Source organism: Notolepis coatsorum (genome assembly GCF_963971535.1).
Source record: "Notolepis coatsorum genome assembly, chromosome: 9".
Taxonomy (NCBI): Eukaryota; Metazoa; Chordata; class Actinopteri; order Aulopiformes; family Paralepididae; genus Notolepis; species Notolepis coatsorum.
In genome coordinates, this window is record NC_140173.1 from 87,332,599 (window position 1) to 87,351,385 (window position 18,787).

At 42.3% G+C, this 18,787-nt stretch overlaps 1 protein-coding gene across 3 annotated transcripts in view; it reads left to right on the forward strand.

Annotated features, from left to right (window-relative positions):
• Window positions 1–18,787, forward strand: part of LOC311234008 (uncharacterized protein) — a 93,506-nt gene that overhangs the window by 66,206 nt on the left and 8,513 nt on the right. For all 3 annotated transcript variants that reach the window (XM_084321086.1, XM_084321088.1, XM_084321087.1), the window contains exon 5: window positions 3,399–3,509. In XM_084321086.1, the coding sequence (XP_084177212.1) occupies window positions 3,399–3,509 (111 nt within the window). The remainder of the gene's footprint in view (window positions 1–3,398; window positions 3,510–18,787) is intronic.

Sequence of the window (18,787 nt, forward strand, 5' to 3'; positions counted from 1 at the left end):
ATGCCCTCTCTGCCACCACTGTAAGCCTATGGAGATGTTTACCTTCTTTGCAGGGCTATAACTTTTTAAATAGTATAGCTATATCTGCATTACTATGGCCCATTCAACATCTGGTATCGATTCGTTCCGGATGTGGGAACATAATATTTTTTCATTCATACATTGTTGTGTTAATATACCGTCGAGAATATAAGTGTTTTTAAGCTTTTCTGCTGTAATTCCAAAACCGCTAGTTATAGGCCCTGGAGCATATGATAGATTATCGATTGGCGTTTCTTTCCTATATACGCTATATTAAAAAATTCAAATGTATATGATCGGTATACATTAAGCTTCATCATGCATGAAGGAATGGGGCGGGGGGGTCGTTTATAATTCCTTGATCGTCAGTAATGGCTTTATTTAGTATGGGTTGATATATTAATCAGACTGATTGCAAACAAAGAAATGGACAATCAAGCTGAAATTAGTTAGTTTCCTCTTACTGTTCGCCGATGAGACTGGAGGAAAAATATCCCAATTATTTGACGTCGATCTGCTAGATCCATTTCCGGTTTGTATGACGCAATAAATGCCGAAATCATATCGATGATTGCGTTTCGAAAGCAATCCAAATGCACTCGAGTGTGTATATTGATCCACGCCACAATATATCTCTGGCGGAGGAATTTCCTCGATGCACCAATCGGCGTTGCAATATCAGAACAGGGTCCGGCTGCGATCCGGAGGGAGGCTGGATGAATTATGAATGCCATGGCGAAAAAAGGAAATATTGATCCCAAACACGTGATACACCGTTGTTGGCGTTCAACGCATGGCGGGCAATAACAATTTACGCCGTTCTTGGCGCACAATGTGTTAACAGGGAAGTGCCTCATTTGCATATATAAACATACAATTCAGAACACTTGCAATATATTTTGTCTTAGTTTATATGTACATAACAAACTGGGAAAGTCTCATAGTGATATCTATTCAAATTAGTTGTGGCCTATTAGAGGGTACTACACTTACTACACTGTTTGTAGCCTGTGTTTAGTTCTGTTCAGTTCAATAACATCATTATTATTATTCAGTTATCAGGAATGTGTTTAGGTTGTCTATTACTAATGGTTTGATTGGGTGTTGGCTTGTGTTTGTAAATAGCTGTTCAAAAAAAATTATGGCATTTTACAATACAAAACTTTGAGGTTGTTTTCTGAAAAACTCTCTTTTATGCATTTTACTTACACATAAAGAGTTGGAACTCTATTTCCCTAGTACCTACACACACCAACCTTTCCACATTTCTTCCCATCCATATTATGCTTCTTTTTATAGAAAGGTTTGTTGATATATATCATTCATAGCCGGGTTTATAGTACATTTTATACCAAAACTAGATGAAAAATAGTTTTTTTTATCACGGTAGACAGTATTTCCACAAAGTCTTTCTATACAAAGTTTCGTTTTGAATGTATCAACAAAATAAAACAAAGTTTTTGAATCTTGCATTATCCATTTTGGTGATGCGAGTCTTGGCGATGCATGCAAATATGTCCATATTTAATGGGAAGTGCCTCATTTGCATATATAAACATAAAATTCAGAAAACTTGTAATATATTTTTTCTTAGTTTATATGTACATAACAAACTGGGAAAGTTTCATAGTGATATCTATTCAAGTATTTTTTTTTCCTATCAGGGGGTGCTGTCTCACCTTAACACTTTCACTGCCCAAGTGTAATTTCTTATTAGTCCCTTGAATGCCCACATCCACTCCAATGTTAACGTTAATATCGCCTAATCTATGTTTTAAATTATTACATTAAATGTGTCTAATCTGCCGGTCGCTTATCAAAGACTCATTTTCCAGTCAACATTGTCATGGCAGATTGTTTTATCCCTTCATTTCCGTTTTCTAGCATTTTGAAAATCACTCTATTTCACGGAAAAAACAACACATTCCATGATAATCGCCTTTTACTGGAATATTCTAGAACGTTGTCATTGTTCGGCCATGTCATGAATAGTTTTCAAATAAATGCTAGATTATCAATAGTATATGTGTAACCACGCACGCTCTTGTGGCGAGCCGAAAATCGAGTCTCCTATTTCCTGACGGCGCGCACAGTCAAACAGCGATAACACACAATCACATAAAAGCTTATATCTCTGTGAAAACGAGTCTGATTATCCTAATACTGATAACATAGATTCCTTACCTGAGATCAGATGGTATCCAAATGGTTTATTCCAATTCCCAATCGCCATTCGAAAAAAATCGATATGTTTATTGATCAACCGTGTATACAGTAAAACACATATTCCCCGCTGCTCCGAGAGTCCAACATGAAGCTGGTAGATGGCGGTTGCATGAGTGAGAAGTAAAACGTGGATTCCGGGTTTTTTCTCTCTCATTCATTTGCATTGAGTTCAATCCAAAAGGGTGAATTACCATCTGAGCGGCTGAGGCAGCTGAATGTCCAACGGCAGACTCGCTTGATGCAATATGATTTCAGATCGCTAATAAAAGAATTGAATGAATAAAACGAATATTCTCGGGCGTGGGCATTCAACCCGCGGGGGGTAAACCCGAGAAATCTCGGGCGTGGCATGCAAAGTGTTAAACAAGCAATTTATGCATAACTTTAATGAGAAATAAAAGTGACAGAACAGATAACATAAAATCTTACACGTTTTTTACACTAAATGTATTGATTTGGTCATAATTGAAGATTATGACCGTGACACAAGAGGTGCTGGATCCGATCAATTATGTGCCGGTCCTAATCTGGGAGGTCCTGGATCCTGTTCCGGCCGCGTCTATACTTCCCGCAAGCAAGTTGTCCTTTTGCGCGATCTGATTGGCCACTGACGTTTCTGGTCATGTGACATGTGCGCCCAATCGTGTGACGTCAAGTTCTTTGGACTGTTAAGCTTAGGCGCTCTTTCGAAGTTGGTTAAGGTTAGAGTTTGTCTTAGAGCATGGCGATAGAACGCCAGCCCTGATTCCAAACTCTAACCTTAACCAACTGCGAGACGTTAGGTCGTTTGCAGGCTGTTCGATGCGGAAATGGGCTAAGACACTGCTCGTCATGCGATTGGTTCACATGTCACATGACCAGAAACGTCAGTGGTCAATCAGAGCAACGCGGAAGGACAACTTGCTTGTGGGAAGTATAGACGCGTTCAGGCCACTCAGTTCCAGGCTTGGATCTTGCAGTATGGGCTCTCTGTGACCATCTGCATTTATCCTTGTAGCAAAACTTCTCATACCTAGTAGAATGGAGGAGGAATCAGACCAGCAGGACCTCTGTAAGTCAGAACAAGACCTCCTACTGAAGAGACTTTAGACACTCCAGACCCAGAAGTACATAAAGACTAGTATGTTGAGTTGTGTTTCCCTCTGTCCCAGATCCACCCAGAGACCTACTGGTTATTAAAGAAGAAGATCAGGACGCCCTAGAGCCGCCCAAGGACACTTCCTTTGAGATGAAGGAGGAGCCCACAGACCACCAGGAGATCAGTATGTTGTTTCTTTCTCTTATCTTGATTTAGTCTTCTCCTTCCTCTGCTCCAGCATGTTTGTATGTCTCGGTCTTTGTCTCCATAGCTTTCTCTCCTCTCATTCTTTCATTTGATCAAACTCTTGTTCACATTCAGCCTAACTATTTGGAGCACTTTATTCTGGTATCTCTTTTATAAGTGGAACACCGTTGTCCTGGTTCCCCTGCTGGATTGAAAATATAGCAGCTATACCTAGATATCAATCAATCAGATTTTTTTTTGTACATTTTAAAGTTAAATGCATCAATCTGGTGCACTTTGAGAGCAAAATAAAGAGGCTAGATCTATGATGAACTTTGTGCTCAAAACACAAAATCGACTAGACTAGTGCTTCCCAATCATCTCCTCGAACCACCCCAGCCGTTCAATGTATTTGTTAAATTCCACCACCAGCACACCTGATTCAACTTAACTAGCCCTTTATTAGTTGAATCAGGTGTGCTGGTGGTGGAATTTAACAAATACATGGAACATACCGTAATTCCTATAATAGTAACCGGTATTCAATTAAAAACCGGGTCTCTATTAATGACCGGGTGCGCTGTTGAGCTAAGCAATTAAAAGCCGGCCTCCTAATACAAGCCGGGTATATTTAGTTATTGTTGTTATATGCTGGCCTGGCTGTGCAGTAAATACCATATAATGGTATGGTGTTAATGTTTACCAAGAGAGTAAGCCTACCTCAGAATTGTATAAAACAAAGTTATTATTATTATACCAGTATTGTGATTGCACTATTTTACTTTATTTTACTTTTTTTTACCACCTGTAATTGCACTGTTTACTACCGTATTTCATACAGTACTTGGTTTCAATAAATGAACCCAGTACATTTTACTGGGTTCAAACTGACACAAAATGTTGATTTATTCATTATGATCTGTTTGAAAATTAGAAATATAGGCCTCTCTCTTATACATGCCTCCTCCTAATACAAGCCTGGTATCCGCTACAGTTGAAACAAATACAAGCCGGGGTTACTATTAGAGGAATTACGGTACTCATCAGCCTGGACCGCAGCTGCCGAACAGGTCCTGACTTTCCTCTCATTTAAGTACATAGCAATATCCTCAGACGCCATATACCTTGAATTCCTCTAACAAGATTAGGTCCCTAACCTCCCCCACTGTGGTGACCTTTTCCGCTGCACACCACCGGTCAAAAAGCAACTGCTTTTCCCTCACAAACTCTACAAAAGATTGAGAGATTTGCTTCCTTAAATTACGAAACTTCTGGCGGTAAGCCTCGGGGACTAATTCATAGGCCTTAAGGATAGCCTGCTTCACCAAATTATAATCCTTATTATCACGATACATTGACGCATACACGGTCTGTGCCTTACCGTGCAAAGCACTCTGCATGAGGATAGTCCATTTATCTGCTGGCCAGCCGCAACTGCTAGATATGTCCTCAAATAATAATAAAAAAAAAAAACTATCAACATCCCTTTCCAAAAAGACCGAAACCATACTTCTCTGCCTAGCCATGTCAAAACCCGGCTCCCTTGGTACATTTCCAGCACCAGCATTACCCCCATTGTTACGTATCGCCATCTCATGGTCACGTGCTGCCTGGGCGCGTACCTCACGTACCACATCAGCAGCTTCCTGGGCCTCACGTTCTCCCCTGGCGCGTACCTCACGTACCACATCAGCAGCTTCCTGGGCCTCACGTTCTCCCCTGGCGCGTACCTCACGTACCACATCAGCAGCTTCCTGGGCCTCACGTTCTCCCCTGGCGCGTACCTCACGTACCACATCAGCAGCTTCCTGGGCCTCACGTTCTCCCCTGGCGCGTACCTCACGTACCACATCAGCAGCTTCCTGGGCCTCACGTTCTCCCCTGGCGCGTACCTCACGTACCACATCAACAGCTTCCTGGGCCTTACGTTCTCCCCTAGCGCGTACCTCACGTACCACATCAGCAGCTTCCTGGGCCTCACGTTCTCCCCTGGCGCGTACCTCACGTACCACATCAGCAGCTTCCTGGGCCTCACGTTCTCCCCTGGCGCGTACCTCACGTACCACATCAGCAGCTTCCTGGGCCTCACGTTCAGCAGCTTTGGCCTCACGCTCTGCCCTGGCTATTGCTGCCATCTCACGCGCTTTCATAACCTCTTCATCTCACCCCGCGATTTTTGCCTAAATCTCTCCACTTCCAATGCATGTAGCTTTTCACACGCCCTGACATCTACATCTTCCTCATCCAGAGATGTATCTGCAGCCACACCAAAAACCTCCTGCCTATGCAGCACCTCAATTAAGTGACTTTGCAAGCTCTCCTTTTTCTGGCCTGCATCGAGGTCTATTGAAAACCTAGTAGCTACCTGCATTAACTCATCCTTCGAATTTTTTTTTACCTTCGCCGTTATTGGCTCTGCAACAAAATCATCAATGTCCAACGTCATTCTTACTATCCACAGTAAATGACAACAAGGAGATACAACAATGTGGTGGACACAGGACACTGGACAAGAGTTATAAAAAATAACAATATTTATTTGGAACAGCTACGTTAAGGGCAAAAGATGGGGAGCTGTGTACTCCAGACTCTCTAGTTCAGGATATAAAAAGGAAAGTAAATTACAGGGTCAAAAATAAAGCAACAAAAAATGGTCAAGCAGCAAAAAGGTCAAAATGAGAAAAAGCAGTGTGAGCAGGTGAGGTCTGGAGATCTGTGACGAGGACGAGCTCTGTGAAGTGAGGACTTGACAACTGCTCCCTGCAGCCTGCTCTGCATTTGTAGGGCGTGGTGCCTCATCACCACACCTGTGTCAATTAGAAAGCGGCCATTTTAAACACAAGCAAAACAGAAAGAAAACAGTGTGTCAATCAAACCACCCATTAGTGACAACACACTACAACCACAATGTGAATATGCACCACAGACTGTAAGTATCCCTCCACCATGTGAAAGTAATAGGTAAAACACTGGCTGACCTTGAAAATCAACATGTTTCGAACCCAACCCCAACTATGCTCATAGAGCTAACGGCCACCAGAACTGCGTTGAATATTCTTCTGATCCAAGACTCTGAATACTCTCTTAAATTTGCCAAGCAGAGAATGTACGAACACGGTGATAAACCTGGCAGATGTCTAGCCAACTTGGCAAAGAAGAGGGCTGACAGTACACCCAAATAATAGCCTCAATTTCGGACTCAAATGGGGTTAGGTCCTTTGACACAAACTATCAATAAAGAGTTTGCCTCTTTTTACGCCCAACTCTATAAAACGGAACAACCCGATGGTGCTCTCTCTGACATGCACTCTTTTTTTTGTTAATCTGCGCCTTCCTAAGGTATCAGAGGCTCAGAACTTGCTCCTAAATGCCCCAATTATGAAGGAGGAGGCTCTGTGCGCCCTTAAGGGTATGCCATCTGGTAAGGCTCCGGGCCCGGACGGGTTCGGATGCGAATTCTATAAGGAATTCAGTCATATTCTCTTGGATCCCCTGTTGGCAATGCTTAATCACTCCTCTGAAGTTGGAATATTACCCCAGTCTCTACGGGAGGCCAATATCTGTCTCCTCCTTAAAAAGGGAAAATGCCCTGAAAAGTGTGCCTCCTATAGGCCTATATAGCCCTCCTTAATTCTGACCAAAAATTGCTTTCCAAGATCCTGTCCATGTGTCTAGAAAAAGTGCTCCCTTTCATTATTAACGAAGATCAGACCGGTTTTATTAAGGGTAGGATCTCTACTGACAACATGAGAAGGCTCCTTAATAGTATCCAAATGACTCACGAAATGGACCACCCCCCTGTGGTGCTGTCTCTCGATGCGGAGAAAGCATTCGACCATGTAGAATGGCCGTATCTATTTTTAACCCTCGCAGAATTTGGCCTAGGAAACACCTTTATTGACTGGGTCAGGGTTCTTTACAAGTCACGGATGGCGGCGGTCCTGACTAACGGACTTAGGTCTAACAACTTTCCCCTTCAACGGGGGAACCCCCAGGGGGGACCCTCTTAGTCCTTTACTTTTTGACATAGCCATAGAACCACTTGCTCAGGCTATAAGGCAGTCGGCCATGATCTCAGGTATTGGGGTCGGTGAAAGGGAGCACAAAATCACTCTACGCAGACAACATACTAATCTTTATATCCAAACCCGACTTCTCTATTCCATGTCTAACCCAGATTATTTCCACATTTGGAACCTTCTCGGGGTACGAAATTAACTTCTCCGAAGCAATGCCACTTGGTACACCGAAATCCATCCCGATCCTGCCCGAGCCCTTCCCATTCCGTTGGTCACCCTCCGGCTTCGTGTACTTGGGAGTGTTTGTAACACCCACCTTTGACACACTGTTCAAGGCCAACTTCCCCCCTCTCTTAGACACCATAAGGGCAGACTTAGTTAGATGGGCCCCTTTGCCAATCTCCTGGCTAGGTAGGATAGCCCTCCTTAAAATGAACGTACTCCTTACCTAGACTTAGGGGTGGACGGTATAAATGGTATACGGTATAAACGGTATGAATTTGCTCTACGGTATGGATTTTGACTATACCTTGTAACCGGTAGAGCAGCTCTAAAATAGCAATGACGTCATGTAACCACAGCGCGACTATTTCACTCGCATTTGCCCCTAAAAATAGATAGAATTAGTCATAGATAATAGATATGTGCAAACTGGAAAAAGTTTTAGGAGGCTTCGCGCAGTGGGCGTGTCAACACGCAATTGTCATTTCATAATAAACACATATCACCACGGCGCACAGCAAGTTTCAATTTCAGTTTTAACCAGTGGAGAAAGGTAAGAGATTTCCCCATCGTTTTTCTTATATGAATTATTCTACGTTAATAAAACATACCTGGTGATCAACTACAGTTTGCCGTGAACATTATGATATGTGTGTAGTGTTCTGATAACGACGGCTGGGCAGCGGGAGCTGGATGCTGGTTTTTGCGAGAAGCATGCAGCTGCAGAGCCGCAGAGCGGGGCCGCTGTGCCTGCACAGTGCAATACTCCAATTCAGCCATTGGCAATTCAGCCGTTGGGTGGGGGGCGCTGTTGAGCGGGCCTGTGACCGGACCTGAAAGCGCCCCTGCTCTGCGGCTCTGCAGTTGCATACTATTGGGATTCGTTGGGAGCAGCACGGAGTCTCGACTCAGGACTTATTTTATTTGGAATATGACTGTATACGCAAAATTAGCCTAGTTTTAAGTTAAAATATTATAAATCTACATGCCTTGAGGATGTCATTCTTTATATAGCCTGCCTATCAGAAAAAAAAAATATTCTAACGGAAACACTGATACCGTGATATATACCGTTACCGTCTATGCTTCAAATTATACCGTGATATAAATTTTAGACCATACCGTCCACCCCTACCTAGACTATTATATCCTCTTCAAATGATCCCAGTGCTGCTGACGAACAAGGTTATCAAGGTGCTAGAAGGCTGGCTAAGCTCATTCATTTGGAATGAGAAGAAACCACGTCTGAAAATTGCCAAATTACAGATGGACGGTGTTGATGGGGGTCTAGACCTGCCTAATATAAGACATTACCAACTAGCAGCGCACCTTAGGGTGCTTGTCGGCTGGTTTAAACTAGACCCACTCTCAATCTGGCTAGACATTGAATCTTCACTATCTAAGTCCCCCCTGTGGAACCTACTATTTATCAAAGACTTTAAGTCTGTTAGGAAACTATGCTCTAAATTCTAACCCCATCACGCCAGGGTTCGAAATTAACGGGGGCTCGGGGGAAAATGCCCTTGAAAATGGACAAAATGCCCTCGAAAATCAGTTAAGGGGGGCATAAAATGCCCTCGACAGTTTACTAATTATATATATAATTATATATATGATCTACAGTGCGAGCATTTCCCTTGTATTTGCCACTAATAATATGTGTGTGTGCGCGACCCGGAAAAATCATTTAATCGAGACGAGTGAAGCTCCGCTGTTAATAGTCCCACATTACACAAGGCGCATAAACATCCAATCACAGTAGCGCTGGAAAACAAAGTCACGGTACCAGCTTAGGCAAGTTATACATTCAGAATCAGACAACGCAAACAAATCAGCCAGCCATGAAGCCCATTGATTTTTATTTTGAGCAAAAGAGAGACGAGGAGAAAGAGGAATCCGGCTGACATGGCTTTTGAAGTGATTTTGCGGGTCCAGTCCCCACGGTATGTTGACAGAATTCGCAAAACACCTTATCGACTGAAGCATAAAAGTCATTAGGATACTGCTCTGCTCTGAATTTAGGGTTTAGTGGGGAATTTCTTCCGACGTTAACGTTAACCACGCACCGAAGCAGCTAGACGCTTGGACATTTCTCCGTGTTGTGTGTAACACGCAGCGGTCCACGCCTCCCTCCCTCCTTGCAACAAACTTTCCACCCAAAAACGGAATTTCTATTTCATAATGAATTAAATAATTGTATAAAGAATTTTCAATGTTCCGTCATCTAATAATATATTCCATTACCTTTCCTATCTGTATCAAAGTCAAAATGTTGGTATCATAACAACACTACAACATACAAAAGCAGCTTGACAACCGATATCCTTTGCGTTTGATTGATTGAAAACTTTATTAACAGATTGCAGAATGGGTACAGTACAGTACGGCTCAATACACACAATTGTTAAGGGGATGCAGACCAGAGAAAGACTTTCGTCTTGTTTACATCAGGGTCCCCCATTTTCAATTCATAGTGTGCACACGCACAGTATAATATGCATGTGATAAATAGTTAATAAACTCTGTTACTTGAACAATTTTCACTGTGCTCCTAAATTTATTTGTGTGCTCCTAAATTTCTTTGTGTGCTCCTAAATTTTTATTTGATTTTATTTATTAACATTTTATTTAGGAGCACATGTGCTCCTTGGGAAAAAGGTTAGCGTAGAGCCCTATATATGGAGACATTAACATTACATTATCAAACATAGGGACGAAGACTGTAAAAAAAAGTGTCAACAATGTTTTATAATCCTTATGTTAATTTTCATCATAAAAATTCAGTGCCCCCGAAATACAAAAAAAGCCCCCGAAAATCAATTAACACTTTGACTGCCGGGACCCGTCTTTAGACGTCTTTCCTGGCCATGCTAAAGTTGCCGGGGGACGCTGTACAGCGTCCTTATATCAATATTTCAAAAATCTGCGATCGGATTCATAATGTCCCTCCGCTGGCCTGAGATCCACCAGCAGGACCCACTGAGCTCTCTGGCGGTTCAGGAGCGCCATCTGGTGGCCGATCGGCGCAACCGCTTAACAGGAAGCGCAGTAGAGGTTTTGCTGGTCGGCCATATTACTTCCGGGCACTCGGTATAGGTTCCGGCACTCTAGCTCGTCACACTACATAGCGATCGATTGCCAATAACTCGATAAACAACATGATTTGGACGTATATACCATTATACAAGCTGGAGATGGACCGGGTAATAATATATCCCATAATGATAAAATTTCTACTCGACGATGATCGCCCAACGGCGTGCGGAGACTGGGGTGAGTTTCAGCGTGTAACGTTACCGTCTTCGATAATAACTGATATTATCAACATTTGACCCACATTAGATGATTGGTATAACGCTGCCCACGGAATTATAAACGCCCCCTCGCCCATCCGGTCAACATCAGATGACGTGTAGTAACTTCTAGAAGTACGTCTAGTTGGAATTTTTTATATCGCGCTGATTGCCATCAAACTGTATTTCATCATCAATATAATGCATTTGGGGCTATATATCACGTTCTGGAGAAAGCTGCAGAAAGAGATGAAAACATACTTATACATGATTAGACCATACTTTACTATGAATATGTGAATGAAAAAGTTTAACGTTGCTACACAATGAACAATACATATAGGACTTTGAATGGGCCCTAATAATGGCAATGTAGCAATAGAATTTAAAAAGTTATAGCCCTGCAAAGAAGGGGACTTTCTCCATAGACAAATAGCGCTGGCAATCTATGGTATATCATTAATTTAACCTTAGGCAACCAAAGTGTTAAGGGGGGCAAAAAAAGCCCTTGATTTTTTTTTTTTTTTTTTAACCCTGCATCACGCTATGCTCCATCAAGGCCTGGAGGGGACCGTCCGTAAGGTGGAGGGCCGAGCTAAGCTGACTTTTCCTCTTACCCCGATCGTAGGCAACCCTGACTTTAAGCCGGGCCATATTGGCGGTGGCTTCAAGATCTGGCATACGCAGGGTATAACCAATCTTGGTGATTTATTTGATGGTCAGGGCCTGATGTCCTTTTTACAGTTACAGCTTGAAAACGGAATCTTTCAAATATTTACAAATTAGACAGTTTATCACTAAGGACACCTCACTGTTAACTAGGGGTGGGGGGAAAAATCGATACGTAGTAGTATCGTGATATTTTGCGTGGCGATACTGTACAGGGACGCCAAGTATCTATATTTAATTATTCATAAACGTTTTTATAAATTTTTTTGTATAAGGACGTTGCATTGTTAATTTCAATACCTGTAATAGTACAGTAGTCCACACACGCATGTGCATTCAGTTAAGTTGGAATATGACTGTAATACAAAGTATATATTCAGGTATATGCAACACAGATTACAGTGTTGACATCTGTCTGCTTGAGAGAATACCATGTTTGTAAGAATGTCGTTGTTGGTGGTGTGGACCCAGGCACAATAACAGGAACGAGAGAGAGAGGCAGGACACAACGGGGTGTAGTTGGGAAGAGCTTTACTTAACTTCAACAGTTCAACTACAAAACAATAACGTACCACAGCCTAAGCTGGCAGATAATGATCAAATAACAAAGGGTACAAACGTGGAGAGCACGGAAAGGTGCTGCGTGGAACCACAACCACAATGCTATGGTAATAATAATAATGATAACAACAACATTCACAAGTAACGTTTACGAACCGACAGGGGAGTCACAGGACATGACAGCATATATAGGAAGACTAATGACTAACAAGAAACACCTGGAACAAACACACAAGCTGACATTAACAGTGACACCAATATAAAACAAGACGGGACGGGGAACAGAGTGGACAACACACACAGGAATGCAATACACACATTGAACAAAGACATAAACATCTGGGACAATAAGAGAGTACGAATATGGAGACTGATTAGCATAGGGAATAACAGAGGGAGTACACCATTGACTCGGCTAGGGGGAGCTAACAGGCAGTCCTTCCCAAGCGGAGGGATCTTGTGGCCCGTCTGGTCGGGAGGGATTGACCCAGGCTCGAAGGGCAGATTATGACAATGTTCTGCAATACAAATGATTGAAGTGAGATGAACAGACTGAACTTTATTTTATTAGATAAAACATGTTGACAAAGTTTTACTTTGCAGTTGAAAAAAGGTAATAAGTGTAATTTGATTTAAAAAAAAAAACTGCAATACTCAGCGTATCGCGATATATTTAGTATCGCGATACTGTCGTGAGACTATTTTTTATACTATGCTAAACCTTAACTCATCTTTATTCTCCCTTGTCACTAAACAGTCTTGGGCAAAAGATTTAGACAGATTACGGACGAGGACTGGCAGGATGCATGGTCCTATGCAAAAAAAATCTCTGTTTGCAACCGCACCAAGTCTATTCAAGTTAGAATCTTACACCGCATTCCAGGGCTCTACGCTAACCCTTTTCACTAGGGGCACAGGTGCTCCTAAATGAAAAAAGTTAGGAGCACACAAAGAAATGTAGGAGCGCCCAAAAATATTTAGGAGCACAGTGAAAATATTTCAAGTAAAAGATTTTTATTTATCTTTTTTATAAATGTATATTTGTACTGTGCATGCATGTGTGTAAATTAGCTCTTGCTACAACCCTGCATGTTTACATTTTGTATTTTGTACTTGATGTTCATTAACATGTGCTGTCCCTATCATCAAATAAACTATCAAATCAAACTACTGCTACAAAAGTAACAGTCACTTAACTTTAGCTTTTGTCCCTTTTATGCATACAATGCCTATGTTTTGGCTGTGTTGCTCTTCTAGAGACATAATCCTTTCAGGGTTGCCTATTGAAATACTGTACACCTCCAGTACAGAAACATTGTTTATGAGTTTGCGTGTCAGGTAGACCATTGATTGACAGTCGAGTCTGCCAATTACGTCACACCGCTTGCACTCCGGCCGTCCGGCGCTGTAGCTGGACCCTATTGCCCACCTCTGCTGTTCATAACGCTAGCCAAGTTAGCTGTACACACATACACAGTGGGCCAGTTACTTTGGTGTAGGGGTGTAACAATGCATCGATCCTAAGGGGAAAATTCAACTGCATCGATTTGAAAATGTTAGAATCGCAATTTGAATGTGTACACAGTGTTATGTTGTTATCATGTCCGTTACAGTCAACACAACGGCATACCAACGTTATGATTAACAAAGCAAGGCATTCGTTTTGTTGCATTAACGTTATATTACTATTGCTATCGCTAAATCTAGGTGTTATACAATATATTGCTATTGGTAAGACTAGAAGTTACATGTCTCGGGGAAACTCTCGCATATCGCAATGGTGGCGTTTCAGGAAGTAAACAAGCCAAACGAGAGCTTCCGATTGGTCATTTGCTTTCTTTCTCATGAAACCAGTCACGTCACTCTACTGTGATTGGACCGTTGGCTTGAGTGCAATGTGGGACTTGTAGTTTTTTAGCGATCTCGCGGCGGAGAAAAAAAAAGACGAGAGGCTATAATCTGTACTCGCACAGCGTGCGCGTAATAGATTTTTACGGTTCGCACACACATATTTTTAGGGGCATATGCGAGCAATTTGGTCGCACTGTAGAGCCCTGCATTCATATAACCCCTGCCCTTAAAAGTAAAATGGATCCCAACACGTCCACTGCTTTTGGTCCTGTGTAAAGTTCCAGAGCTACTGGTTCGACATTGTAGAGCAGGGGTAGGCAACCCTAGGCATGCGTGCCTGCATAGGCACGCGGGGCATTTTCATAGGCACAGGGGGCAGCATCATTTTTTTTTATTTTATTTTTTTATAAATATTATAGTGAAATATTTTGCACTGTTGTCGCATTTATCTTGTTGAAATCCTCCCACAGGTTCTTTTTACTACCACATATTTAATTGAGACCCTTTATTTGTTTATTATTTCAATTTAGCTGGAAATACATTGCTACATCATTCAGTAACATTTGCAGAGCCTTATAACAAACATTATTACGGTCACAATTGTGACCAGTGGGATTAATCAACACATTTTATTATTTATTTTTCTATTTCATTGAACATTGCACATGTTAAAAGCCATTTTTTTACTCAAAATGTGAATATTACCAAGTCAACTTGTGTTCTTAAAACAATGATAATAAACATAGTTTTATTAGGTTGAAATAATGTGGTTGTGTACTTATTTTTCTGTTAACTTATTATGGATTGAAAACTGAACCTTAATGCACAGTAACTGAACTCAATATTTTCAAGTTCTGGTAACTTATTATTATTATAATTTTTACAGTGTAGTCTTGCGATCAATCAAAACTTATTTACACGATATACCTCACATTCACCCTCCATTCACATCCTGGTGTTCTCCATTAGGCCTGTAAGTGGAGCTATGATTGTGATGTGTCCAAAAATGAATGGGCAAATGTGAGTGAAATGGTCGCACTGTATGCAGCTGTTTGTCTGCATTGCATTCCCCCCCCCCCACCCAACTCAGATTTAGGGTTGATACAACCATCATAATAATATTGTTAATAATAACAATAACAATAATGATGTAATAATGTAAAAATTATCATAAAAAATACCTGATTATGAGAAAAAAAATTACGATGCATGGAATATTGTTGAGACACACTAGTTAAAACTATATTTCAAACAGGCACTCCATGTCAAAAAGGTTGCTGACCCCTGTTGTAGAGGAACTATCTGATATATTCCAGATCCCCATCGAACTGGTTCCCCTGTGCCTCTTACTAGGCCTCCCAGATATTCATATTGCCAACTTCAAACATAGGAGACCGTTCAATTTGTTGACATTTGCTGCTAGGAAAAACATTATTTTATTTTGGATCAAGGACGAGGTCCCATCAAAGAGATCATGGCACAATATTATTATGGACTGCAATATATCACGTGCATGTTACACTCTAAACTGGACACTTTCTATGAAATATGGTACCCTTATCTGTCTCTTATCGGACCTGCACTGTCTGCCACTGTACTCGGCAGGTTTCCCCATTACCCATAGCCCCCCTATAGACCAATGCTGCCTTGTTTTTATTTGATGGTGCTGGTATCGTTGCTGAGGGTATCATAATTACTGTAAAGGTGCTTACATGCAGGGCCGCCTGGGAGAAATGCGAGGCCCTGTGCGAGATTTAACGCGAGCCCCCCCCCCCCCCCCCCCCCAAGGTAAAAAAAAAAAAAAAAAAATTTATATATATATATATATATATATATATATATATTTTTTTTTTTTTTTTTTTTTTATACAGTCAACATATTCTTAAATAATAGCGCTGCCCGAGGCGGGGCATGATACAGTCAACATATAGCAAAAGAGAGAGCGAGAGAGAGCTCCCGTTCTACAGTCAATATACAGTGTACAGAGAGAGAGAGAGAGAGAGACACATTGGAAAGAAATTGAAATGCTATTTGGCCCTAAACAGAGAGTACACAGTGGCAGAATACCTGAGCACTGTGACTGAAGATCCTTGAGCACAGCCTAGCCATCGAGAAAGGCCGCCATAGGCAGACTGTGTGTGTTAGAAAGAGAGAGAGAGAGAGAGAGAGAACATGTGTGTTTGTCATGTGTGTGTGTGTGTTAGAGAGAGACTATAGCATGTATGAGAGATTCAAAAGGACAAAGATCAACACTTAAATCCAACAAGAAGAGGGTCAACAGAGAAACCAAAGCAGCAAGGAGCCAATGGCCGACATCAGCTAAATAGGCTAGCCAGGTACTGTGACACCAGGCCACGTGACACACAGCTTTGGCCAACGGCCCAACGCTACCCAAGCTACACAAACGACCATTCACACACAGCACATGTCGTATCTCCAAATGTTGTGAAGTAGCATATGTTTTGCCTGGAAAAAAACATCGTTATTAACAAAACATTCGGGAGGGGAAGGAAGGAAGAGTGGGGTAATGTCATCATGACATTTTCATTAATCCAAGTTACCTGCACGATGAACGCAGGGCGAAAGGCTGCAAGGTCTCCACGTTGACGAAAGGCCTCTCGCTGGCGGGACAAAAAGAAGCTATGGCCAGAGCCTTGTCATGGTGCAGGCCCGACTACATCTTCTGTCAAAGGGCCTGCTATTCTCAAGGCTAACTGATAGCATCAAACGAACGTTCCCAGCTGACGCTAAACAGCTAACTGGCTAACAGTTAGCTCACACAGTTAGCTACTAGTAGTATTAGCTAGTCGACCAGTTTGGCTCCAGAGAGAGAAAGAGAGATAGGGTCAGGTGACTCAGGTCCACGGCGGGTATATAATCATAAGTTGACTCACCATAACGCAGTATCAACGTGGAAGGAGACTTTCTTGGCCCCACGGTGTAATTTCGGCGTATTGCTGCCTAACAGATTTATCTGCTCACAAGTTCTCTTCTCCTTTTGAAAAGACATCCACTCGCCTCGCCTCGCTAGGTTAGCTAACGCTAGTTAGCATTTAGCTAAGCTAGCTACTAGCCGACATGGCTATACCATGAAAGGCTCCGGCCATTTGTCCCGCTAGCGAGAGGCCTTTCGTCAACGTTCCTTGGTTGGTGACCGACCGACTGATAATGACCGACCTCTTTCTTCGTCTTGGCTATTGGGCATAACTAAGCATAGTCAAAAGCTGCACGCGCGAAAATGTCAAACGCAGCCGACTCACGCTGCCGGCGTACTACACTGTCTACACATGATGTAAGTAAAACCACTCCCTTCGTTGAAACCAATGCTGCTGCAGAACCCCAGAGGCTGAGCTCCAATAGTGAGTATGTCTGCAGCTGCAGGACTGCAGACCCAGGAACAAGTCAGACACATTCTACAAACGTGTCTAATGTGAAATATATAAGCATATAAGCAAAACTAGATTTTAGGTCTGTGATGAAAAAGGGCCTCGCGGGAAGGGGGGCCTCGCAAAAAAAAATAAAAAAAATAAAAAATAATAATAAAAAAAATTAATTTTTTTTTTTTTTTTTTTTTTGCGAGGCCCCCCTTCCCGCGAGGCCCTGTGCGACCGCACTGCTCGCACACCCCCTGAGGCGGCCCTGCTTACATGTACACACACACATACACACAACACGCATATACGCATACACACACACACAGGACACACATGCACTCACACACATGAAACATGCACGCATAAAATACACAGGCATATTTAAAGCGCACATAGGTAATGCACACACACATAGGTAAAACTCACATATACAAAGCACACACATACACTCCGCACACACACAGTCTATCTTAGTCTAATGGTCATAACACTGGCTGGGAGCCGACTCCTTAACACATTCGGGACGGGCCACGGATAAATCCGTGGTTCGAATCCACCGGTTGAGGACCAACCACGGACATGTCCGGACCGTGGCAAGGTTGTTTTGGCTTTTATTCCATTTTAATAACCTACTCAAGGTCACCGCGCGGCACTGCAGAAGTACCCTCCTTTTTGAATTCGAAAAATTACCGGCCAGATCCTCTTAGGGACGCTATCTCGATAATGCAGTGTTCCCTGTGGCAGAAGTTGTCTTGTTTTTTCTGGATTTCCAATGTCGTTTTCTACTAACCTGAAGCGATGCCTATAGCCTGTTACACGGATTATGTTTTGGGACGCGGATTTCACTATGCAGTAAAGGAACATATCATCAGCCAATGGACATATCGATCTACCAGATGGCGACCGATAACTGGGAAATGCTCTGGGGGATCCAACCGGCCCACGGTAAGATCTTTTTCACGTAAATTACACGCTGATCAGGGCTTGTTTTGATAGCCAACCACCCGGTCAACGAATGTGGCTACTGAGGCTAACACGGTTATTGGTAATCAATAATCAGAAACGACGCCCCCCCCCCCTCCTTCATGCATTCATGGTGGACCATCAATACCGATCATATGCAGTTTGAGTTTTAACTGTAGCTTCTGTATCCGAAATATATACGTTAGTAGGTTAGCGGCCTGTATCTCGCCTTCCAGGAAATAATACTAGCCGAAATCCCTTTATAACGCTTATATTCAAGACGCTATAAGATGAGAACGTATTGATGAAAAAAAAAATTCTTTA